This window comes from Mirounga angustirostris, unplaced genomic scaffold, assembly GCF_029215605.1.
Source record: "Mirounga angustirostris isolate CCGP_5_RB_7025 unplaced genomic scaffold, mMirAng1.0.hap1 SCAF_2, whole genome shotgun sequence".
NCBI classification, from domain to species: domain Eukaryota; kingdom Metazoa; phylum Chordata; class Mammalia; order Carnivora; family Phocidae; genus Mirounga; species Mirounga angustirostris.
In genome coordinates, this window is record NW_026991710.1 from 98,367,235 (window position 1) to 98,394,355 (window position 27,121).

The 27,121-nt window shown below is 36.7% G+C and overlaps 1 protein-coding gene and 1 long non-coding RNA gene across 7 annotated transcripts in view; one reads left to right on the forward strand and one right to left on the reverse strand.

The window, feature by feature from the left end:
- Positions 1 to 24,851, reverse strand: part of LOC123848292 (uncharacterized) — a 74,461-nt gene extending 49,610 nt beyond the window's left edge. For 4 of the 6 annotated variants that reach the window (XR_008506545.2, XR_006791753.3, XR_010409510.1 and 1 more), the window contains exons 1-3: positions 24,724 to 24,851; positions 10,163 to 10,411; positions 3,695 to 3,758 (exon numbers count right to left, since the gene is read on the reverse strand). This is a non-coding gene — a long non-coding RNA (uncharacterized LOC123848292). The remainder of the gene's footprint in view (positions 1 to 3,694; positions 3,759 to 10,162; positions 10,412 to 24,723) is intronic. The other 2 variants (XR_010409512.1, XR_010409511.1) reach the window with 1 other exon arrangement.
- MYOZ2 (myozenin 2) overlaps positions 7,124 to 27,121 on the forward strand; it is a 39,201-nt gene continuing 19,203 nt past the window's right edge. Inside the window, exons 1-3 of the mRNA XM_045880521.3 lie at positions 7,124 to 7,228; positions 7,789 to 7,877; positions 24,760 to 24,929. Coding sequence (XP_045736477.1) covers positions 7,802 to 7,877; positions 24,760 to 24,929 — 246 coding nt within the window. The 5' untranslated portion in view covers positions 7,124 to 7,228; positions 7,789 to 7,801. The remainder of the gene's footprint in view (positions 7,229 to 7,788; positions 7,878 to 24,759; positions 24,930 to 27,121) is intronic.

Genomic DNA, 27,121 nt, shown 5'->3' on the forward strand with positions numbered 1-27,121 from the left:
TTGTAGGATGCCAAAATGGGAGTGCTAATTGCAATTTGGAAATACAGGTGAAAAGGCTGGGAGAGAGGTCAGATTCAGCCACTTATGACTGTCTTAAACGTAATTTCACGAACTGATGGGGCACAGCCTTACTAAGACTAATGCAGTTGGGAAGCTGGCATGTCTGGACCTGCTCAGAACCTGGTCCCTTGCAAATTTATCTTGGTGATGGCATGCTGGAGATCCTCCTGATGGCACCACCTGGCCCTGATACCAAATCTCACTGCACATTTCCTTTTAAACATTGCATGTCACATACTTCTTTCCTCCTACCAGGATTTCTCTCCAATGATCAACCATCATAGACCTACATCTACAGTGATGTGTACCACTCCAAATCTCAAATTATCAAAATTCTTATTGCTTCACAGATGAGTATTTGTTTCTCTTTTATCTCCAAACATGTTCGAATTTCCTCTTCCAAAACATGCATGCACACACACTCACACACACTTGCAACTTGTTTTCCTTTTAGCTACTGAACTCTTTCTCCCCTTTAGTTCATGGCCAATCCTTTCAAATAAATAGTTTCCATTTGCAGCTTACACTCCCTAACCACTCATTATTGCCTTAAATCCTTTCTATTTGGGTTCTGTGACTACCACATTAAGACGATGTCTCTCTTCTGCCAAAGACTGACTTCTTGCCAAATCCAATAACCTTTTCTCATATGTCACTCTCTGTAGAAATTAACAGTGCCTGGAAATCCTCTTTTCTTTTGAACTTTGCTCTCCTGGTTCTTATCTAATTTCTTTAACTTTTTCTTATTCATTTTTTTACTCTCTTACTCAACATTTACGAGACACTGAATTTTTTACTTTTAAAATGTGTCATAGTTTAATGAAATAAAGTAGTAGGTGGGTTGGATTTAGGCAAACTCATGGGAAACGAGCAAATTAGTGGACATTTGGATGGTGAGCAGATTCAGAATATGGAGAGTTATTCTTATTTATTAATGCCATTAGGTTGTGATAACACTGACAAATCACTTTCACATAGGATATATACTTAACAAGTACACGAACCTTCACTGTTCGTTTCTGGATGCTTTATTTCTTAGCAATCCCTCTTCTGATCTACACATGCTTTATTTCTGTGTATTAATACCACAGCTCAAGTCATATTCATCTTTCTTGGTTAAGGAGCCATTCTGTTTTTTCTATCTGTGTGACCTTTAGCATGTGATCTAACCTCTCTGTGTCTCATTGGCAAATGGGAATTAAGCTATTGTTATTTAAGGTGACTTCACATATTTTGCTTGTCATCCTTTCACATGTTTATGCTACAGTTAAACTTTTGATGATAATAATAATGATGGTTAACTTTTATTACACACTTAATGAGCCAGGCATTGTGATAAGCACCATGCCACGGAACTGCTCTAAGACATTGATGCTATGGTTGTCCTTATCTTAGAGTCAATGCTGCTGATACTCTAGCATGTGATACATAGCTGTGAAATCCAGAGACTTCGCAAAAAATTGTGGCCTATACATTCTTTAAAAAACTTCATGTTTTCTTTAATGAACCTTTATTTAATTAGGTCATGCTAAATTTGTATATAATAGCAGGGGTACATTTTCTTGCAGGTGAGAAAACTGTCAAAGAAAATGCTTCCATAGACTGTAGGAAAAATACAGGCTGGCTAGAATCATGAAAGGAAATGTGACAAAGTTCTGGATAAATGCTGGGATTATGCAAGCAAAGGAAAAAAAATGATTTGCGGGTTTGCTTTGGCAACTTGTGTCTTAATATTCCTGTATATGAAACTTACTTTCTTTCTTTCCAAGTTCCCAACCCTATTCTGTGAGCCATCCTTGACAAGCTGGTCATCGGGTTCTGTTTAACTCTCCTTTTCACCTCAGTTTACCTTAACGCTTAATTTAAGAGCCTAGAAGGAAATGCTTAAGCAAGAGAAATAAATTTGCAGAGGAAGGCAGGTAAAACCCTGGGTTTGCCTATAAATGGATTATTTTGATAGAGTTGGATTTGCTTCTTATTTTTGGCCCTGAAGGTAATAAGTGTGTTTGTGTGTGTGGTACAGCAGACAGGAAAGGAAGGAGAGGTCTGCACAGCAAATGGCACATGTTTCCATTTATGTTCAGCACTTGAATAACTTTAGTATTTGCACAGCTGAAGGAAAGGAAAGCACCCTGAGAATAGACACCATGAGGAACTCTAGAAGCTTGCAAACGAGAAACACATGAAATGGAAAAGAGCCACAAATGTTATAAGTAAAAAGGACCCCAGCCAAAATAAACCACATGTTGGGATGCTCTCTTCTAAAGGGAATCGATAAGGAGCACATTGAAATAATTATTCTGACAGTTCTCAATGCTGCTTCTTTATATTTGTTATGAAGATATCAATACAGAGAAATTCGGAGATTGGGAAGATAGACATTTCTGCACAGTATAGTGAAAATACAAGAGCCTCTGGATCAGACAAAACAAATGGTTAATTCCATCTCTATAATTTTCAAAGATGATGCGTGGGGGTTTTACTTAATCTCTCAGAATGTCAGTTTCCTCCTCTGTAATGCAAGAGTAAGGCTAAAAAAGTATGATGAAGTTAAAAGTTGTGTTTTTTTTTTTTAAGAAAAAGCTCTTTGTCCACTTTAGACATATTTTCTCAGTTTCATCTGGTTTTAATTCTTCCTCTCTCTTCCACTTACTTTTTGACTGGGACCACAAGCACTGTATATATGTGTTTATGTGATGTTGTTTAGTACATATATACACACGCACAATTTGGGGGACTTGATTTCTCCTTTCAGATTAAGGTGGAACATTTCACCCTCGATTTATAGGCAGAGCAGGTTACAAAACTGTAGAACGATACGTGACCAACTGCACCACCTAACAAACATTAACTAAATGACGGTTGTAACAGTTCCTCTTACCCCTGTAGGTGCCCTTAGGCCTTTGCTATAGTGAGACCAGTTGCAAACTCACCTATCTGTCTTGTACTGTCTCACTTTGGCTGGTGGGATGATCAGCACAGCACTGCTTATAACTATTCTGCCCTTGCTATGTCTGGGTAATGAGATTGATTGTAAGCTGGACCTTCCTCGATGTAGAAAAATAGAAACCATGGAAGATACAGCAAGCCAATTAGCCATAAGGAGAATGGATAGGCCTTTCACACAAACCAAAACCCATGCATCCTTAGCCTCACCGGCTATAAGTTTTTACACCTTTGTTATCCTTTCTCTCCTCCCAGGGTTAGCACCATATAGGACACCCTGAAGGCTGGTAAATAACTGATCATCCTATCAGATTTGTCATTTAACATTAGCCTGGCAGCTGCCCTGTTTGGGTTATGTGTGCATCCTTCCAGAACTGAGTCTCAATAATGGTGATATGTTGTCTGCCCATCTAGCAGACAGTCAGTTCCCACATCCTGGCCCCACCCCCACCCCAGGGATCCTGCCCTAATCTTTAACTGCCCACAGTCACCTAATATAGACTGAAAATGGGACAAGGAGAAACACAGAATTTAAAAACAAGTGCTCAGTCAGAGGAAGATCAATGTAGACCTTGTTTACCATTTGGCTAAAGGGCTCATTGTTTACCACACTGGCTAAATAAGGTTGCCTTTCATGGTCTTCATGGTGTGGATTTTTGTTAGGTGGTATATTGGCAGTGAAACTCACCTTATTTAGTCTCTTTTTTCCTTGTAGCAAGTGGCAAAGGAGTTGGAAACACACTGTGGCAGCCCTAGCAATGGAAATAGTTTGGTTACAGAGACACTGACAAGTTCAGCCATAAACTTCTTCCACACTGGCCTCCCAAGGCACCGAGTTCTACCATTAGAATCCCATTATTTTGCCTACAAGAAAAGATCTCATCTTTTATTGTTAGCACCATTTAATTTAAAATATTTAGGGCCTTGAGGGAAACCTAAAGTACTACTCTGCTTATATTAGGGTTAGAAGAAGCATCAAGGACAAGAATAATTAATAGGACAATTAATAGGGCAAGATAAGTGTAGGTACTGAGATCCTGGGGGTAGGAAAGACCTTTTTCTGATATAGAGTGTGTGTGTGTGGAGGGGCGGGGGGGGAGGCATCCTGGGTCTTGGGGATGAGAGGGGGGTTGCTGAGGACAAAGGAAGATTGCAATTTGACAAATGTAAGGGAAATTTAATATACAGCCAGATCTCTGTGCAAATGAAATAGAAATATATTAACTGTGACTCGATTTAAAATTTAAATGCATTGGCTTTCAGAATGGACCATCTGAAAATGCTTTATAAAAACCGTAGAGTTCTTTTCTAAAATTTAGCCTAGTCATGAAACATATGGAGAGCATACACTGTCTGAAAGTTACAATACCAGTGATTTGCTCTTTCTTCTTTTCAGAACAAACAATAAATCAGAAACCAGAACGTGATCAAAGATATGTATGAATGAACTTAAAAGTAAGGCAAACAATTTTAAGTATAACTGAAAAACAAAAACAAGTAAGGTGTTACATTCTTTAAAACTTTTGCAATTATTTAAAATATCTCCTTTCATTTTAGGGGCTCCTGGGTGGCTAAGTTGGTTAAGCATCTGACTCTTGGTTTCGGCTCAGGTCGTGATCTCATGGTCATGAGATCAAGCTCTGCATTGAACCTTGCATCAGGCTTCACCCTCAGTGTGGAGTCTGCATGGGTTTCTCTCTTTCCCCATAAATAAAGAAATAATTAATTTTTAAAAATCTCCTTTCAAAAAAAAAAAGAAATAATAAAAAATAAAAAAAATCTCCTTTCATTTTAGAAATCAAAGGTAACATAACAATTATTATCTGCTGAGGACACCGGTTCAACCTGTAGAGCTATATAACACAAAATTGGAAACAGATGAAGGTGACTACATCAGAAAACTGGGGTTTTCTGAATATATTTTTATTTTTTACTGAATAATGCAGTCGATTGTTCTAATACTTTCATATTGCAGGAATAATAATAGTAAATGAAAAAATTAATATTCATTAAGCTTTTATTAAGTATCAGAAATTTCTAAAATTGTTATATGTAAAATGTCCATGACATGATGTGGTAGAAACTGTAATCTCCATTTTATAGGTAAGAAAACTAAGAGTTCAGGAGACCTAACTAATAGCTTACTACAGTAAATGCTAGAGCCAGGAATTTAAGGGCAATTAGAGAATCTTAGGAGGGAATTTAAATTCATTTGGCTTTGGCAAAATGGTTTCCCATTGGTACCTAATTAATATCTTCAAAGCAAACAATTGCTTAGAAGCAATTGTAATAGGTTAGCTTAAACCTACTACTACCTTGAACTGTGATCAGGCAGTCCTATGATCAGGCACTAAAAGTATAACCTATTTCAATCTCATTCAAAACAATTTCTCTCATAAGTCGCCACCATCTTCCCATATTCAAGTTACTCTTCATTTATTACAATCCTATTTCCCCCCCAAGTGTTTAACATAACAGGAAGAGAATTCCAAAATCATGCCAAACCTTTAATGCATTCCACAATTAATCTCCAACCCACTCATTTATTAATTCGTTCAATGAATATTGAGTGCCCACCACATACTAGTCACAATTCTTGATACCCAAGCCTTTATGGAGTTCCTTGTATTTTGGTAGGAAAAAGAGACACTAGATAGATAAAATAATGTCGATATGTTCTTGTGTCAAAATCTGGGAGTTGTCACACAGTAACCACTTATCTCCTTTCTCAGTAAGTTATCCTCTGAATTTTAGCTGGGCGCACAGCCACACAGAATAAAATCTGTATTTCCCAGCCTCTCTTGAGTTCTGTATGGCTACTTGACTAAGTTCTGGACAAAGGGATGTAAGCCAAAGAGATCTGAGCAATATCAGGACATGTTCTGAAGAGGAGACAGTGTGCCTTTCTCATTACTTTTTCCTTTTTCTGCTAACTAAAATATGAACATGCTGGCTAGAGCTGGAGCAGCCACTGAGGCCCAAGGGGACTGCATGTTAGGGATAATGGAGCAAAAAATTAGAAGGCAATTGAGCCCCTGATGATTATGTCAATCACACCAATCCTAGATTATTTACCTCTGGTCTAAGTATATATGTGGGAAAAACAAACTTCTGTCTTTTTAAAATTTCTGTTTTGGGGGTTTTTCATCCACTTCCATTTGACTTTAATATTAATGAAAAATATAAAGAAAAATGAAGCAAAATTAGGAACCAGAGCGTGGCACCATGTGATATTTTAGACATGGTGACTGGGGAAGTGCTTTATAAGGAATCAGTAATTGAATGGAATCCTGATTGCATGGGAGAGTGAGCCACATGGGTCGAAGAAGAGCATGTTCCATCAAGCGGGAAATAGTAAAAGCAAAGCCCAGAAATGAGAATATACTTCTTCTGTGCTCAAAGACCAGCAAGGAGGCCAATAAAGCCCACCTTCCAAACCTGTTATCTTCTCATTCTCCCAAACAGGAATCCTTCACACCAGACCTTGCAAAGATTAGTCAACTTTGTAGGCTCTCTTCTTTATAGGTCTCTTCAAAAAGTATGACCCAGTTATGAGTCTCAGCTTTTACTCAAATAGCTTCATGGTTCAACCTTTAACACCATTGCCAAGTGTTCCCCCACTTTGCCATTCAAATATTACCCATTTTTCTGGACCTAGCATAATTCTCACTCCTGCTTAAGGAAGGTTCTACTGGTTAACCCAACATTGCTTTCTTCATTCTTGAAACTCCATAGATATTATTACCCATACTTTCATTGTAATGGTTAATGATCTATCATTCTGTTCTAATTCATGTACGTGTCTCTTGCCACGTCAAGAAGATGCAGCATAAGATCTACATCTTAACAAGTTTTAAAAATCCCTTTTGACTACTATCTCCTCAAAGAGAAGGTGCGCCATAAAAACTTTCTGTATGTTCCTTCAACCATCTCACAAACTAGAAACACAATGGAGAGAACCTAATCTTTCTCTGTTCCTCCCTTTCGCCAGGAAGATATGAGTAGCTGAAGTATTTGGTGCTATATATAGTCAGTTGATGTCAGCTGGATGCCAGTCTCTTCAGAAAGGCTCAGTCCCCAGTTTGAGTCAGAGCTAGGGACCATGCCGTCCCAGGCTCAGGGATAAAAACCATCGGGCCCAAGTGCCATCCATATTCCATCTCCACTCTTTCCTCCACAAATTGGGACTCATCCCTGCTGCAAAGCACAGCCTAAGAGCAAGGTGAGTATATTATTTCCTAAAATGTTTTATTAGTCAGTTGTCCAAGGAGGTTCAGAGTTATGACCCATAAATGGGCCTTCTTTGCTTTAAAGGGCAGCTGTTGATGCTAATATTAAGATGCCACCACCAAAGAGTTCTGCTTTAATCTAGTGTCCTTTCTTCATTCTTACAGTTTGCTGGAATTGATGTACCGTGATGCTGGTACAAATGAAGGCCAGTAAGGAAACGATGACAGATTAAAATAAACTGTGGAAAAGAAAGAGGGAGGGGAGAGGAGGCAGCTCTCTCATTGTTTCTCCTTGCCTGGGGACCATTGTACAAGTGTATAGATTAAGACTGGGACTGAAACTCTGAGTATTATCTTCTGTTCACTGTGATATTGCCTGTCAATGAATAACATGCTCTGTCACAAGATAGATAAGGCATATTAAAGTCACTCAGTAGAAACAATAATAAATTCCTAATAAAGAACGAAGATGCTCTCTTTCAAAAGGATGATTATAAAATACTCCAGATGAGTTCTTCACATTGTCTCAATAACGTTCCTTTATTTTCCACAGGGAACAAAAGACCATGCTTTCACATAATACCATGGTGAAGCAGAGAAAACAGCAAGCATCAGCCATCATGAAGGAAATCCATGGAAATGGTATCAATGAAAATCCTTTTTCAGCATTACTCTAGCTCAGCATTAACAAAGATCCTTCCTGATGATATTTAATATTCTATAGTTTACTTCCTTTAAATTCTTGCTATTCTGTCATAACAAACCTGGAGCTCTAGGGGGTGTAGAAAAGCCTATGGTAACTAATCCTTTTGTAGTCATCCTTTCTCATCTGAAAGCTATTTTCAGATCAACAACTGCTCTAAAGGAATGAAGCAATCTGACAGCTGATGTACATTCTGCTTGGCTTGCCTTTCACATTTCACATTATAAGTTAATATCACTCTCAATTCCTTTTTTTGGACAGGTCTCATACTTGTCTTCATGGTCCAACCCACATGGCATATCTTGCTTTCTTTTATCTTATATATTACATAAAACATTAAAAATATATTCTATCATCTTTTTTGTACAAAAACTGTTAAGTTGGAATTCAGATTATGAATTTCTTTAACCCCAAAACCAGTCTTCATATTTGGTAATTGGTTTACTAAGATATTTTCAATAGAAATCTACTTTTATATATGATGTCTAGGGAAATATAAAGTTTATGTAGTCTCAAAGCATATGACTCAAAAAATTTAATATAAATTAGATGCAAGATGATATTCCATTCTCCTTTTCCTTAAGTTCTAGCAAATACCTCTAGAAAGCAATGATTTATAAATTGCATTTGATTGTTATAAAGGAAACTTTATGAGCGAAGGATAGCATCAATTTTAAAAGTGAATGGGTAGAATATCCAGATGCTTTTAAGGGCTGATTTGAGCCATTCCAGATATATCTGTGGAGTTTTCAGAATGCCTCCTTATTTCCCCTCCATTGACAAGGAATGTAACCTTTCACCTGAACACTATTGAGACCTAGAGGCATGAGATCTGGTGGGGGCAGCCGGGAACAGGGGTAAGTATAGTGTTTTCATATTTCACCTTCCATAAAGCACACTGCATAGAACCAGTCAAAGATTGTTTCAGATACTCTTCATATAATGTAGTCATATCTAAAGAGTCCTGTTTTTAAGTTTCATTTTCTATTTTCTGGAATATAAAATTAGCATACTGGATTCAACTTAGTTTCCATGTTTTACTATGATGTCAGACTAGCTTGGAATAAAGTGAGAATAATTCTGAATCAGATTCCAGAACTAAACTTGTATGGGTCCAAAATTCAAAAATTCACACTTCTTTTAAATTTTTATGCTTCTTTATAGTTCCTGGTTCAGGTAGTTTACTTGAAATTGTTTTTATAGTTTTCCTGATCAACAAGGAAAAACTGGATGAACACTTGAGTTTGAGAATAAATTATTTACCTTAAAACTGGACTTGAGATAAGTTATTTTCTAATTGCATTCTAATCATTAATCAATTGATCCATTTAATGTATTCCCAGTTTAAATCATGTGTTGGATTCTACTCTATGTTAGTCCTGACATAGACCTTCAAGGGTAAGAATATCTTTTTCTTTTTCTTATAACGTAAATTTTGTGTTTATGAACTATAAAGAAAAAATACAATTCTATCTCAAGGGGAAAAAAACCCCTCCAAACTATTATCTTACCACCAGTAGGTCCTGGCCATGTAAAGTCTGCTGAAGCCTCCCTCCCAAGTCATGGGTAGATTTCCAGCCCCCTTAAGGGGAGTCACATGCTCTGCCTGTGTTTGGAGGTCAAGTATCCAGATAATGCAGGATGATCGCAGACTTTCTTAACTCATCTGAGATAAAATAGCTGTAGTACTTTATGAAACAGCTTAAATAATTTCCCTCTCTTATTTCCTCTGACATCTTATATGGAACTTTACTATTTGTGTATGACATGGTGTCTAGAGATCCAGAGCTAGGGAAGTGTCATGGATGCTGAGATGAGACAGACTGCAAAGAAACCTTTTCGGGAATAATCCTCCAAACTTTCAAATACTTCACAGCAGCAAAAATCTGGATAATTTAAGATAGAGCATGCAACTGTTTTGATCTTAATTATAACACTTAGTAAATCAAACTTGGGTTGGATTTTCCCTTATAAAATTGAACAGAGAAGGATGTTTTCAAAGCCCTCCTTCTCTCCTTGTGCATCAGGATTTTTTTTCTTTTGTACTTGGAACTCCTTTATTTTTTATATCACTTTTCAAAAAGATTTAGCGTGGAGAAGAATGAAACGTGACAATGAACTGACTAAATGGGTTGGGGTTTTTTTTGTTTTTTTACTGTTCAGTGAATTTAATAAAGTTTCAGGGTACAAAAACAATGTGCAGAAATCAGTTGAATTTCTATACCTCTTCCAGAAAGTGGTCGCTTTTCTGATGAGAGAGTTGTTGCTCTTCTTTTCTTCGATCTCCTGTTGAGTTTGTAGGTGTTCAGAATGGTTTGATCCCTATCCAGCTGAATTCCTGAGAGGAGACGAAATCCAGGTCTCCTACTCCTCCGCCATCTTGCTCCGCCCCTCTAAATGGGTTGTTTTTTAACATGAACTGCAAGTTCACTCCAGTTCTTGTCGTTTGGTAGAGACACTATAGCTGGTGAACCTTTGAGATCAATCGGTAGGAAAATGTAAGAATCAAAAAAGGAGAGTTGTACATCAGAGCACTCATTCCATCTGAAGGAGAAATAACCTCCAAGAATTAATGAAAAATCTTACCCATCTAGACTAAAATACATAGAACTGGATAGAATGAGTAAAAATGTAGATAACTTCCAGCTTCTACTAACTACACCCCAAATTGTTACTCATTACAGATCCATTATGTTTGTCATGTCAGATTATGTCCCAGCAGCAACTATACCACACTCCCAACAAATAATAGAAAGTATCCCCTGACACTAAGGCTCTATACTGTCACATCGTTACATCATTATATCATGATCATCATCATCATCATCATCATCAATATTAGAAGGAATAGAGCTGATGGTAGCAATTGTCTCGGCGTTACTGCTGTGAAACAAAACTTCTGTGCTTTATACAGAAGTAAGAGAACCATGTTGCTACCATCTAACAAGTGCTATTCTAAGACAGGCAAAAATACAAAAATATTTTGCCATTATCCGTGCATGAATTAGTTGTGGGGGCAAGAATAGTTGGCTTATCAAAGTTTCATGCCCCCCAGCCCTGTGCCATTTACCCCTAATTCGTACATATTCTCCGGTATTAATCCTGTTCCTCTTCTCACTAAATCTTCCAGACTTGAATACTGGAGGAGGAGGGAGAGAGATAGGGAAGCATAAAATGATAGGGAGTGATAAGTTGACAGAAAGAGGAGGGAGAGTAAGAATAGAAGCAGGTGATGCTCTAGAGAGCCACTGGCATCTGTCCCTACGTGGTGGGGAGGAGGAATTGGAATGAAAATAACCATAAGAAGAACTGGGCATACGCTGACCCCCAGTCTTACACAGAGATGTAACTGACAGATTAGAAGAACTTCAGAAACAGGGAAGACCACAGTGCCTCGGAAGGCTGCTTCAGTCACCCTACAGTTTTTTCACCTGGGCTCTGTGAGGGCTTTTTTGGGATGTTTTTTGTTTATGTTTTTAATTTTTCCCTGCATGACTGGTGAACAGCTTTTCCCAGCACACAGAAGAGGACTGAGCAGCCTGTTTTTGTGACTTCAGGAAAAGAGTTTAGCTTTGTGGTTTGAAAACAGGAAGCCCGGGTTCTAAATGGAGTGCTGTTGTTGGTATGGTACCAGGAGCCCTGGGTTCCAGACCAGACCTCAGATGCCTCATCTGAACATGAGGAGGTTGGATTTGCTGATCCATTTAATTCTAAAATTCCATGATTCTAATTTACTGAGCTGTGTGCTACAGTCAAACATCAGCATATCTGAGTTTCTCCAATAACAAAGACAATGCTAATATTAACATAAATTGCAAGGGCACTTTGAAAAGTATAGAGTATAAAATCTAGAAATTCAGATGGAAGATTACGTGAAGACCCCTTTTGCTTTTCCTGCATCAGCATATCTTAAACTGTAATGTTTTAATCAAGCCATCAATGTTAAAATTAGGACACCAAGAAGGCCTTAAATACCACAGATCAAATATGAAAAGTTTGGGGAGAAAAAGAACTTAACCTAATGCTTCAGTGTACAAGTTTATTAGTCTTCCTTGGTTTAAATTTTCACATCAGCACTCCATAACCCCAAGAAAAGTGTGCTTTTTTGGGAAATTAGTAAATTCATAAGATTTTTTTAGCATGCCATAGGTTTCTAAACTTCTATAAAGGTCCTTCAGAAAAGTAGCACCAGAGAGCTAGAATAAATTCTAGTCACTACCCAAGCAGAAATCACAGTATTAAGTCCAACCATACTATTCTATCATCCTAGTTTCTTTGTTGTCTTTTTCACTCTAATATGCTGTACATGTGCATTTCATAAACAGTACTAGATGATTGTGTAATTCCAAACTGTGTAATTCAATATATTGGTAATCTCATTTCTTAAATGTTTAAAAAATTAGTTACTAAATGATAATATTTTATAGTAAGTTTTTGAAAACTGTATAAAATAGCTATAGAACTCAAATCAAAGAGATATAAAATAGGAAATTAAAGAATCTCAGATGGATTTCAAAATCAACTTTTTAATGTAAAGAAAATTATTAATGGCCTTATTATCAACTGTAGTCTTTTCAGGCATTATTCAAAATGACAGTCTGGACTATTATCTTTCATGTAATATGTATATGTGTATGTTACATTTTGAAATAAAGCATATTTTATGGACTATTATTCCATCCACTTAGGCCAACTATCTGTATACAAGCAGAAGAGACTTGTGCAATACAAAGAAAATTGTTGGCCTCAGGCTTCTAAGTAAATCAATAGGACCACCGTAGAGCAAGTCAGTTTCGTTAACTCCCCTCCACTGGTTTTGCCCATTCTACCAGAATTGCAACTGCCAGGGAATCATGGGAAAAGAGGGTTTTTTAAATTAAGATCTTTTGTCTTACTACAATTATGTGTAAATGAGTATCTTTACAAACTATGAATTAGATTCACTGATCTAACTAAATATGTAACTTTTGGTAGGATCAAAATTTCACATTAAATGTGTAAAACTACCTGTGCACACATAAATCATTTGATCAAGTTTCAGAACGTTAATGTATGAAATAAATGTGAAAAAAAGAATGTTTCCTTTTGGAGGAACTTAAGTCCAGTGTTTGTTCATAAGACTATGCATTAATGTAAGGTTTGAAAAAGGAACTGATCACATTTTCAAAGATCACATATTGTCTCAATAAAATGCAATTTTCCATTCGGTTTCTAATACTCATTGCAATGGGGCTCTACAGTATGAAAGGTAGAAGGAAAGTATACTCAAAAAAATTATTTGAACTTTTTAATGTAAGATTTTAAACCTTAGTTTAACTACAAAAGTATTGAACGTTTGAGGACACTACTGAAGAAGAATATTTCTAGTAGATTAAAAATTGTGGGTTTTTTGTGGAAATTAATTTGATTATGGCCAAGATCCTTAGATTATATGTCTGTATCAATTTATAATTAGATATTCAACTGTTCATAAATAATCATTGATTCTTGAAATAGTAGCCAAATACAATATATCAAGAAAATCTTTAAAGAACAAAGGGAAAATTCTGGATCACTATAAATGACATCAATAGGAAAGTATGCCTAGCAATATTATTTTCAATAGATGATCTAATGCCACAAAGACAACCTTCTAATCCATCAAGGCAAGGATATGTATCCTGAATAAGTTATATCATTTATCAGGCATCCAGATTAAAAACACTGTTAAGACCCTGCAGAGGGGTTTGCACTAAGGGGCAGGGAACAGCTGGACTTGGATTCTATGTGCTCAGTTGACAGTGTTAAGTAATGAAAGTGTTCATACATTAGATTCCCCTCACAGATGGTTTGGAACTACTGCTCCAGTTATAAATTTAACTATTGGAAGGGAAGGGAAGAAAACCCTAGAGAATTTAGATATGTCTTTTGCTGTTTGTTTATGCAAAATATGTTGACTTAACATATTCCTGTGTCTAGTACCTTGCTAGTAAATACTTAACAACTGGTTCTTTGGGGCGGGGGGAAATGCCTTGGTTTCCGGAGTTTGCCAATTTCTATGGTATAAATACACCCACCATGGCCGATTTCAAGCTACCATCAAGAAGGCACTGAATGGAGATTTAGGAAAATATGTTCAGTAATACGTTATACAGTGTTTCCACCATACACATACAAACAGATAGAAATAACATTAGAAGCATAGGTAATAGCAAAATGCAGTAAAAAGACTTAAAAAGTGATATGTTTTGAGTATTTATTGCTTTGTCTTTAAATACTTTTTCTAATTATTAAATTTATATAATTTAAGTTTAATTAGGGCTGTGTTTACTGAAGTTAACTACTGGCTCACAGAATTCTTGAAAACTTATCAGTCAACTCTTGTGAGCCAGTAGAAGTTTGCTCTAATGCTGACTTATCATCTAGTATTTCTGGCCCCAGAGGTCCTTAATACTTTCAGATGGCCACTCAAAGCCAGTTAACTCACTGTCTATCACAGAGTAGGAGGGAGAAAATGTAGGCTTAGAGGAAGTGGAATGGAGTGTGACGAATAAGAAAAGAGGTTGAGTGTCCATTATTTTATGCACCTTCTCCTTTTTCCTTTTTGTCTCTTATTTCTCCTCTCTTATGATACAAATTTACTAGTAATAACAGATTGTGCCAGCTGATTAGTAGGTAAGTTCCTCATGGCTCTTACTGAACATCTATTCCTTGTAGCAGCTTGAGTGATGGTTCTAGTGCTTTGCTAAAAAGGAGTGAATGTATCTTATGAAACCAGATGAGTCCATGACCAGCGGTATATCCATTTTTGTTATAGCTCTGCTCTCTGCTCTCTTTCCTCTTTGAGGCCCCTACTTCTGGGCTTTTAGGCTGGTCTTCCTCACTCTTCCTTATGACTCCCGTCTTAATATAGTTTTTGGACCTACATCAGTGAGATGAAGATCTGGAGAGAATAACTATATCTGCATGCTTTTAGTTGAAAATAAGAGAAAGTCCAAAGCCAACTAGCTTAAACAATAAAGGGAATTTATGGCTCATATATCTGAAAAGTTCAGAGGTGATCTTGTAGGGCTTCATCTAGCCACTCAAGTATGCTGCCAAGGATTCTCTGGTTTCGCTGTCTCTGTTTTGATTTCCTTGGAGTAAGCTTCATCCCAAGCCTGGCTCTATCATTCTACCAAGTACTTGCCAATAGTTCCCTGGGCAATATACTTCCGTGTTTACATGCAGCAGGATAAAGAAAGCATCTTTGGCACAACATGCACAGAGAAAAGTCCTGATATTCACTCTCATTGACCTGGATCAGGTCTTGTACTTGTTTCTGAATCAATCACCAAGCTGATCAACTCTGGTCAAACACACCCCAGAAGATTATTGTAAATCACAGGGACCAGCAGGATGGAATCTACTTAAGTCATGTGGTTATTTCAGAAACATTGGTGGAATCAGTTAATATCAGAGGGCCTTTAAAAGAAGGAAATGAGATAAAAACATTTTCTCAAATTTCTGTCTGGAGTCACAGAATTAAACTTACGCTATAGCTTAGAATTTAGAAGATATAGAAATTAATATAATAATATGCTATTCCTTTTTCTAACACCTCTATTTTCATTTAACTGTTTGTAATGACTCAAAACAGTAACAGAAATGGGGAGGAAGAAAAAAATTGCATTTCTGTTTTGGTTTCTTTATGGAAAATCTTTGTAGCCTTCATTGTAAGGAGAAAGATTCTATAACTATGAAGATTGTCATCTCCACGTTTTTTAGTGGCTGCCTGCTTTGGGGCATTTTTCATTTCCTGAAAATGTCCCATTAGAAAGGTTTTTCAGGAAAAACTTAAATGTGTTTAAAAACATTATTTGTAATATATTACATTATATAGAATATGTATTTCTAGAAAAGTTGAATGGAAAAAAATCTGTAGATTTTGACTTTTTGTGTTACTATTTCATTCTCTCTCTCTCATTGCTAATTGAATTGTTTTGAGAAACATTTAAAGGAGATTCCCCCTTCCCATAACTGCACTAAGTATAAGCAATACTGTTTCTTCTATCCTTTGTATCTAAAGGGAACTTGCTATTTTGATTATAGAATCAAAAGGTTGGGCACCTGGGTGGCCCAGTTGGTTAAGCATCTGCCTTCGGCTTAGGTCATGATCCCAGGACCCTGGGATGGAGCCCCACGTGGGGCTCCCTGCTCGGTGGGGAGTCTGCTTCTCCCTCTCCCTCTGACCTTCCCCAGCTTGTGCTCTCTCTCTCTCTTTCTCTCCTTCTCTCTCTCAAATAAACAAATGAAATCTTTAAAAAAAGGATCAAAAAGTTGAAAGAGCCCACCCTGTCACTCTCTTTAGAATATGGAGGTATATATTCATAGATATGTTGAAAAATAACCTAGCTTCTCCTTCCATGTTCCAAGCACACAGTAACAAAGATTCCAAACACTCGCAAATAGATGAAAGCAAATATTCCCTGTAGAACTCAACAGGTTTGGCAAGCAAATCCCAGGCAACTGTTATAAAACACCCTCATTTATTTTGCTCTCTTCCTCCTATTCCTTTTTCGTAGGCAATCCCTGCCATCCCTGGGGATTGTAAAGCATAGCTTTTTTTTTTTTTTTTTTTTTTTTTTTCATACTGGAGAGCAGACAAAGCTGCTCCACTTGCATTAGGAGGGGCTATGAATTTTTTTATTTAATTTTTTTTAATAATACACTTTTTTAAGAGCAGTTTTAGGTTTACAGAAAAACTAAGCAGAAAGTAGAGTGTTCCCATATACCCCTTCTCTTCCCAATACATAGTTTCCTCTATTACTGACATCTTGCCTTAGTGTGATGTATTGGTTATGGCTGCTGAACCAATATTGATACACTATTAAACACTAAAGTCCAGGGGCACCTGAGTGGCTCAGTTGGTTAAGCAACCAACTCTTGGTTTCAGCTGGTGTCATGAACTTGGGGTCCTGGGATCAAGTCCTGAGCTGGCTCTGCACTCAGTGTGGAGTCTGCTGGAGATTGTCTCCCTCTCCCTCACTCTCTCTGTACCTCCCCTGTTCATGCACATGCACTCTCTCTCTCTTTCTCTAAATTAAGTAAATAAAATCTTTAAAAAAAAAAAAACAACTAAAGTCCATAGTTTACATTAGAGGTCACTCTTTGTGTTGTAGTGTTTTATGGGCTTTCACGAATGCATAATGTCATATATCTGCCATTATAGTATCATAGGGAATAGTCTCACTGCCCTAGAAATCCCTTGTACTCTACCTGTTTATCCCTACTACCTCCCCCCAAGCCCTTGACAACCACTGATTCTTTTACCGTCTTCCAGAGTTTTGCCTTTTCCAGAATGCCACGTAGTTGGAACCATACAGTGTGTAGTCTTTACAGACTAGTTTCTTTCACTTAGCAATTTACACTTAAGGATTATTCATATCTTTTTATGGCTTTGTAGCTTTTTTTTTTTTTTGAGCTAATTGTAGTTCATATGCAATTGTAAGAAATAATACAGAGCTATCCCATCATGGGATATCCCATCCCTTTCCTAATTTCCCCCAAGGTAACATCTTGCAAAGCTATAGTATACTATCACAACCAGAATATTGTTATTAATAGTCAAGAGACTCCTGCCAATTACAACTCTGCTCTTTATTTCTCTCTCTATATTTTTTCATTTCAAGAATGCTATATAAATGATACACACACACACACACACATAGTGTATAACCTTTGGGGGTTGGCTTTTTTCCACTCAGTGTAATTCTCTGGAGATAGGTCCAGGAGATGTATATCTCAATAGTTTTTTCCTTTTTATTGCTGAGTACCATGGTATGGATGGACCACAGTGTTTTTAACCATTTACCCATTGAAGTACAACTGGATTATTTCTGTTTTGTTTTTAATTAAGAATAAAGCTGCTATGAATATTTATACATAGCTTTTTGCGTGAACATGAGCTTTCATTTTACTGGAATAAATGCCCAGTATTACTGTTAGTTCTACGGTAGGTTTTTAACAGAAACTACTAAGTTACTTTCTAGAGCGGCCTCAATATGTAAGTGATCCAGTTTCTCCACACCCTCCCCAGCATTAGGAGCTATCACTATTTTTCATTTTAGCCATTCTATTTTTTTTTTTAAGATTTTATTTATTTATTTATTTGACAGAGAGAGACACAGCCAGAGAAGGAACACAAGCAGGGGGAGAGGGAGAGGGAGAAGCAGGCTTCCAGCGGAGCAGGGAGCCTGACTCGGGGCTTAATCCCAGGACCCTGGGATCATGACCCAAGCCAAAGGCAGACGCTTAACAACTGAGCCACCCAGGTGCCCCATTTTAGCCATTCTAATAGTGACATTGCATTATGGTCTTAATTTGCATTTCCTTAATTTGAATTGACTGATGATGTTGAACATTTTTGTATGCTTATTTGCCATCTGTATTTCTTCTTTGGTGAAATGTCTCTTCATGCCTTTGGCCCATGTTCTAATTGGATTGTTTGCATTTTTACTGGCGAGTTTTGAGAGTTCTTTATATACTCTAGCTTGTTGTCAAATACGGTTTCCCTCTCTGTAGCTTGTCTTTTCATCCTTGTAAAAGTCTTTCTCAGAGCAAAAGTTTTTAATTTTGATGAAGTCCTATTTATCAGTTTTTCCTCTAATGAATTGTGGTGTCAAGTTCAACAGTGTTTTGCCCAGCCCTCAACCCAAAGGTATAATCATGTAATTTTTCTTCTCTAGCCTATTAATATTGTGGAATATATTGATTTTTGAATATTGAACCAGTCAGCATCCCTGGGATAAACCCCACTTATTCATGGTGTAGTATAATTTTTATATATTGTTGAATTCTAATTACTAATATTTTGTTAAGGATTTTTACTTCTATATGCATGGAGAATATTGGTCTGTAGCTTTCTTTTTTGTGTGTTGTCTTTAGTTTTGGCATTAGGGTAATATTAGCTTAATAAATAAATTGGGAACTGTTCTCTCATCTTCTATTTTCAGGCAGAGATTATGAATTGGGTGTTAATTTTTGAAATGTTTGGTAGAATTCTCCAGTGAAATTATCTAGCTCTAAAGATTTCTTTTTGGGGGGATTTTAAAATTATAAATTTGATTGCTTTATATTTATAGGATTAATCAACTTCTCTACTTCATATTGGTGAGATATGATACTTCGTGCTTTTAAAAAATTGGTGAATTTTTTTTTTAAGTTTTCAAATTTATGTGAATTTATGTATACAATTGTTCATAGTATTCTCTTACTATCCATTTGCTATCTACAATGTGTGTAGTTCCTGTAGTTCCTTCTTTTGTTCCTAACATTGGTAATTTGTGTCTTTTATATTTTTGTCTGTGTCAGTCTAGTTAGAGATTTGTCAATTCTATTTATCTTTCAAAACTCAACTCCATGCTTAACTGGTTTTTTATTTCAGCTGTTATCTTTGTTATTTCCTTCCTTCTGCCTGCTTTGGGTTTATTTTGCTCTTCTTTTTCTAGGGTTTTGTTTTTTCTTTTGAGAAAGAGAGATAACACATGCGTACATGTGTGCAAGCCAGCAAGTGGGTGATGAAGGGCAGAGGAAGAGGGAGAGAGAGAATCGTAAGCAGGCTCCATGCTCAAGGCAGAGTCCCCCTCAGGGCTTGATCTAGGGTCATGATCTGTGCTGAAACCAAGAGTCTGACACTTAACTGACTGAGCTACCCAGGTGCCCCCTTTTTCTAGGTTTTTAGGGTAGAAGCTTATTCATTTAAGACTTTTTATTTTTTTTAACGTATGCATTTAGTGCTATAAATGTCCCTCTCAGCACTGCATTAACTGTGTCCCATAAATTTTGACATGCTTTATTTTCATTTTCATTCCCAGATCAATGATTTTTTTTATTTCCCTTGAGACTTCCTCTTTGACCCATGGATTATTTAGAAGTATGTTGTTTAGTTTCCAAATATTTAGAGATTTTCCTACTATCTGTTACTGATTTCTAATGTGATTCCATTGTAAACAGAAATCATATTCTGTACAATTTTAACTCTTTTAAATTGGTTAAGGTTTATTTTATGGCCCAGGATATGGTCTACCTTGGTATATGTTCCATGAGCACTCGAAAAGAATGTGCATTCTGTTGTTGTTCAGTAGAATCTAATTCTATAAATGTCAGTTAGATCTTCCTGGTTAATGGTATTATTGAGTCCTTTTATATCTTGCTGATTTTCTGTCTGTTGTTCTATCCTTTGTTGAGAGAGGGATGTTGAAGTCTCCAACTATAACTGTGGATTTGTCTATTTCTCCTTTCTGTTCTTTAATTCTTTTTGTTGTTGCTGTTGTGGTTTGGTGCATACACATTTAGAATTTCTAGGTCTTCTTGGTGGATTGATATTTTAATCATTATATAATGTTTTTTCTGTCTCTGGTAATTGTCTTTGCTCTGAAATCCACTTTATTTGATATTAATATGACCACTCCTGATCTTTGATTAATATTTCCTTGATACATCTTTTTCCATCCTGTTAGTTTCTTTTTTTTTTTTTAAGATTTATTTATTTATTTGAGAGAGAGAGAGTGCATGTGTGCAAGTGAGGGGAGGGGCAGAGGGAGAAGGCAAGAGAGAATCTCAAGCAGACTCTCCGCTGAGCACAGAGCCTAACACAGGGCCCAATCTCATGACCCTGAGATCATGACCTGAGCCAAAATCAAGAGTCAGATGCTTAACCGACTGAGCCACCTAGGTGGCCATCCATCCTGTTACTTTCAACTTGCCTCTATTGTTCAACTCACAGCATAAGCTGGATCATGTTTTTTAATCCAATCTGCAATCTTTGTCTTTTAATTGATATATTTAGAGCACTCATATTTAATGTGATTATTGATGTTTTAGGGCTTAACTCTATCATTTTATTTTTTTTGTTTTGTTTGTTGCTTCTGTTTCTTATTTGTTTTCTTTTTCCTATTTTTCTATGGTTTACTTGAACATTTTTAAGATTTCCATTTCTATTTATCTATAGTGATTTCAAGTCCATCCGTAATAGCTTTTTTGGGAGTTGCTCTAAGAATTACATTACATATGTGGGACGCCTGGGTGGCTCAGTCATTGGGCTCTGCCTTTGGCTCACTCAGGTCATGATCTCAGGGTCCTGGGATCAAGCCCCGCATAGGGCTCCCTGCTCTGTGAGAGGCCTGCTTCTCCCTCTCCCACTCCCCCTGCTTGTGTTCCTGCTCTCGCTGTCTCTCTCTCTCTGTCAAATAAATAAATAAAATCTTAAAAAAAAAAAAAAAGAATTACATTACATAGGCATAACTTATCAAAGTCTACGGATGTCATCACTTTATCAATTCAAGTGAAGTATAGAAAACTTACCTACCTTCATGTCCCTTTATCCTCCTCTGTTTGCAATATAATTGTCTTAACTATTTCTTCTACATACATTTATAATTATATCAGAGAGTGTTATAGTTTTTGCTTCTAACATCAAACATAATTTAGAAAACTCAAGAGGAGAAGGGAAGCTTATTGTATTTACCCACATTGTTGCTCACTGTATTCTTTCTTTGCTCCATATTTTATTGTTTCCCTCTTGTTTAAAGGACTTCCCTTAGCTTTTTGCTATGGTCTGATTGTTTGTGTCCCCACCAGATTCATATACTGAAATCCTAATGCCCCTGTGATGGTATAAAGAGATGGAATCTTTGGAGATGATTAGGTCATGACAGTGGAGTCCTCATGAAAGAGATTAATGCCCTTATTAAAGAGGTCCAAGAGAGCTATCTTGTCCCTTCCACCATGTGAGAACACAGCAAGAAATCTGCAATCTGCAACCCAGAAGGGGGCTTTCACCAGAACCCCAACCATGCTGTCACCTAGATCTCAGACTTCCAGCCTCCAGAATTGTGAGAAATAAATTTCTGTTGTTTAGAAGCCACTGGTCTTTGGTATTTTGTTATAGCTGCCCGAACCATTGTTTTAGGATAGGTCTCTAGGAAACAAATTCTCCTAGTTTCCCTTCATCTGAAGATGTCTTAAATTCTCCTTCATTTCTAAAGGATATTTTCACTGGGTATCAGATTATGGGTTGACAGTTTTTTTCTTTCAGTAACTCTGTGCCACTTTCTCCTGGTTTTCATGGTTTCTGGTGATAAATTCACTGTCATTCTCATTTTTGTTTTCCCTCCCTATAGGTAAGTTGTCATTTTTCTCTGGCTGCTTTCAAGGTTTTTCATCTTTAATTTTTAGAAGTTTATAATATATTTTGTGAAGTTCTATAGATTTATCTTATATAAGACACTCTTAGTTTCTTGACTCTATAAATTTATCTTTCTTGCCTAATTCGGGGAGTTTTTAAGCATTATTATTATTTTTTAAGATTTTATTTATTTATTTGAGAGAGAGTGAGAGAGAGTATGAGAGAGGGGAAGGTCAGAAGGAGAAGCAGACTCCCCGCCAAGCAGGTAGCCTGATGCAGGGCTCAATCCTGGGACTCCAGGATCATGACCTGAGCCGAAGGCAGATGCTTAACAACTGCTTCACTGACTGAGCCACCCAGGTGCCCCAACCATTATTTCTTTGAGTACTTTTCCAGCCCCACTTCCTTCTCCTCTCCTGGGACTTAAGTGACACAAATTATCTTTTGTTCTAGTCCCATTAATCCCTAAGGCTTTCTTCATCTTTTTTTCAGTTTATTTTTTCCTCAGTTTTTCTTATTGGGTGATTTCTATTATTCTGTCACCCAGTTCACAGATTTTTTTTCCCATTCTCCCCTCTATTCCGCTGTCTCTGTCCATTGAGCAGCCATTTTTATCGTGGCTGCTTTGAAATCTTGGTTGTGTAATTTTAATATCTCAGTCATCTCATGTTGACATCTGTCTTTTTTTTCACTGGGTTTGAGATCTTCCTGTTTCCTGGTATGAAAAGATTTTTTATTTGAGCTTGGAAATGTTCCGATTATGTTCCAAGACTCTTGCTCTTATTTAAGCCTTCTTTTTCATCTATATTGGTCTGACACTGCTTCAGCCGGGGGAGAATAGTGCTACCTCATCACTGTCAGGTAGAAGTAGAAATGCAGGCAATTTTTATGATTAGTGGAGCTTCTCTCCACATAACATCAAAATATGTAGACTAATTGATTTTTTTCCAAAACAAAATAAGGAGAAAATTCAAGTAATTCTGTTATTTCATCCCTAACACTTCCAAAAGCTTAATTATTAGGGTTAATTTGTCACATCATCAAAGAATGTTGCCCTAGTCAATCAGAATAATTAATTATTTATTTTACTAATGGCCCAATTTTTCTTCCTGTGATTTACTAGCAGTCTACAATGGCAAGAGAATTCTGTGGGTTACACAGAAATATATTCCTGATTAATGGAGAAAATAGAGGAGTTTCATCTCTTTTCAACTTTAAAAAAGTCCTTCAGGGGCGCCTGGGTGGCTCAGTCGTTAAGTGTCTGCCTTCGGCTTGGGTCATGATCCCAGGGTCCTGGGATCGAGCCACACATCGGGCTCCCTGCTCAGCGGGAAGCCTGCTTCTCCCTCTCCCACTCCCCCTGCTTGTGTTCCTGCTCTCACTATCTCTCTCTGTCAAATCAATAAATAAAATCTTAAAAAAAAAAAAAGTCCCTCAGTACTAAAAATAGAAAATAACAGTCATTTACTGGACATCTTCTCTATTTAAGGCATGGGGGACACAAAGACTAAAACAAAAAAAATACAAACCATCAACTAAGTAAAATGTAATCAAGTAATTGTGGTTCAGTGCTATGGAGATATGAAAAAGGCATGAATAGGGGCACCTGGGTAGCTCAGTTGGTTAAGCAACTGCCTTCAGCTCAGGTCATGATCCCAGGGTCCTGGGATCAAGTCCCTCATCAGGCTCCCTGCTTAGCAGGGAGCCTGCTTCTCCCTCTTCCACTCCCCCTGCTTGTGCTCTCTTTCTCTCTCTCGCTCTGTCAAATAAATAAATAAAATCTTAAAAAAAGAAAGAAAGAAAAAGGCATGAATAATTATGAATAGAGATTTAGTGAAGGGATTCACAGAAATAGCATTAAGCTGAATTGGGAAGGATTTGTTCATTCAGTACTTACCACCTGCCTACTTTATACTAGGCTCCTGGTGGTGGCTGCAGAATGAATGGTATTTTGACAGAGATAAGGAAATGGAGTGGCATGGATGGAAGGGTAGGCACTCAAGCAACAGGGATAGCTGAAACACACATAAAAATGTGGGATGCCAAACAGAACTTATTAAAACAACTATAAGCGGTGCTGTTTGAAAACTCATTAAATTTGGAAACACTAAATTATACTAATAGTATTATTAGCTAACTTTCATTCACTCTTTCTTTTTTTTTTTTAAGATTTTATTTATTTATTTGACAGAGACACAGCGAGAGAGGGAACACAAGCAGGGGGAGTGGGAGAGGGAGAGGGAGAAGCAGGTTCCCCATGGAGCAGGGAGCCCGATGCAGGGCTCGATCCCAGGACCCTGGGATCATGACCTGAGCCGAAGGCAGACTCTCAATGACTGAGCCACCCAGGTGCCCCTCATTCACTCTTTCTATGTGCCAGGTACCATAGCTAAGTGATTTATATGAAGTATTTTATTTAATCCTCATATCAAGCATATTCAGTAGGTATTATCTGAACTTTAGAGATGAAGAGCCTCAGGCTTAGAAAAACAAGTAACATATCTATAATCAAGAGTTAGAAAGTAAGGGCACTAGTATTCAAGCCAAAGTCTGAGTAAGTTGTCTTTGTCTTACCCACTACACTAGCATATAGCAGGCAATAAATTATGGAATTTAGCAAAGCATTTAAAAATGCTTACCTTGGGGTTTTCATGCACATGAATGTTGTTTTACAGATGTAGATGGCATGCACCTGGGCAAAAAAGTCAGCATTCCCAGAGACATCATGTTGGAAGAATTATCCCATCTCAGTAACCGTGGCGCCAGACTATTTAAGATGCGACAAAGAAGATCTGATAAATATACATTTGAAAATTTCCAGTATGAAACTAAAGCACAAATAAATGTAGGTATGACTTGGTTATGTGGTATCTAAATAAACAGGTAGCATTTCTAAGTGTATATGTATCACTAGATTCCCAAACAAGTATTCTACATATTTACTCAACATATTTTTTTCTGTTGATTCTGTTAGATTTTTTTTTAATGATAATAAATAGCTTAAATGAATAAACAAAGGAAGTATTATATATGGCACTGAAAAGTTGGTGTGCTCTGCTAAGAGGAGGGAGAGGGAGTGGAGATTGGTGGAACTAAAAGTTTCCATGGTTTTATCTCTACTAGTTAAATGTTTGGGATGGAAACACTTCCAAAGCACATAGCACTCCACAGAGTGAGTGTACGCATTTTATTGGCTGAATATATCCTGGCACTGAAACGTGCCTGAGAACTACAGACATAGTTGAGCTTCTCTCACTCAAAGCATTTACACCACATCATGTAGGGAAGTCTGATTCCTATTAACAACAAAACCAAGGTGGACAAAACTCTTTAGACAAAAGTTTTCCTCAGCTGAAAGTTAATAAACAAATGAACAAATTAATTACATCATATTTTACATATTGCATTAATACTATGTTCTTTTAAACTGTCACACAGGGAGATTGTCGAGGAAAAAGTTAATAGAAAACAGCTAGCTTTGGGGGATTGGCTTTAAAAATAAAATACCAGGCATGAAGAATCAAAAAGGAACAAAGCACTGGTTCTAAATTTGAAGAGGTGGTGGAGACTACAATAAATTTCAGTTTTATTTACTGAGGGTTTCTTCCTACAGCTATGGGAAGTCTGTAAGTTTACTTGTGAATTTGAGCCCAAACATTTGCCAGCTTCCATCACTAATAAGTTGTTTTGAATGGACATCTCACTTCTTTACAACAGACTAGTTTCACTAAGCTCTTTTATCATAATTACTAAAAATAGAACCGACAACCACACCTACAAACACAAAAATGTTAGTCATTCAAAATATCTGCTTCTCTGGTTAACAATAAATATGAGGGGACAACTTAAATGAAATAATTTCTTTTTCACATTAATAAGCCTCCTTCAACATCCATAGATAAAGTTTAGTTATAACTATGAATTCAGTTAGACATTGTGAGGGATGATTTTTCGCTTGAAGTCATGGATAGATATAATGTTACGGTACTCTATAATTATGTCTAATATCTAGTTATTAAAAAATGTCTGTAGCTAATACAATGTGAGCCTAAAATAATCCCTATCCCAGCTGATGAAATCTAATTACATAATCATATTCTTTTAATAATAACAACAGCTTTAAGGAGTAGTATAAAATAAGATGGCTTAAGGAAATTCTTTGAGAAGTCATCTACAAGTCTAGACATCTGAACAGATGAATAAATCCAGTTTTCATAACTTATACTTAATATCTCTAAGTCTATGCTTTAACTACAGTTCTGGTGGAAGGGACAATGAGTTTTTAAATGTCCTTATGAACACGACATATTCCCTCATCACCAGTATCTCAGATTATTGTCACTAACCTGTGGCCAAATGTTCTGATTATACATAAAATGTAAGAATATGCCTTGATAGTTTTCCAATACTCCTAGAAAGTTGAACACTAAATAAATAAAATAGTCCAAAACAGGCATATTGAAATAAATAATTAAATGTTGATAAGTTAACTTACAGCAATAAACAATAATAATGTATTCAATGAACTAGTATGTCATTGAGTTACATAACATACTGTGAAGTCTGATGAAATCTATTCTCTCTTTAGAAATGAGGAAAGTAGTGTTCAAGGAAGTATATTAATTTGTCTTAAGTAACACTATAATAAGGAAGATTGAAACCCAGCTCTCAGAATTCTAGAATTCTTGGTACTGACACTTATCATGGTATAATCAAAGGAAACTGGGCTGGAAACCAGAAGACCAGGGTTCCGTCCCAGCTGTTCCACAAGCCATGCAATTTGGAGTCAATTTAAAAGTTTCTTTGCTTTCCTGGACCTGTTTTCTCATTTAGAAAATAAGAAAATGGACTCAAATGTTCTTTAAAGTGCCTTCTTTAATGATCTGTGTTTATTCTAAAAATGACCTGTATAATAAATCATTGAGGAAAATAGTGAGCCACATTATATAATGATATATTTGCTTTATCAAGGCACTAGACTGCAACATGGAGCAAGCCTTGTTAATATGATAGGAATTTTTAAAACAATATTAGGTT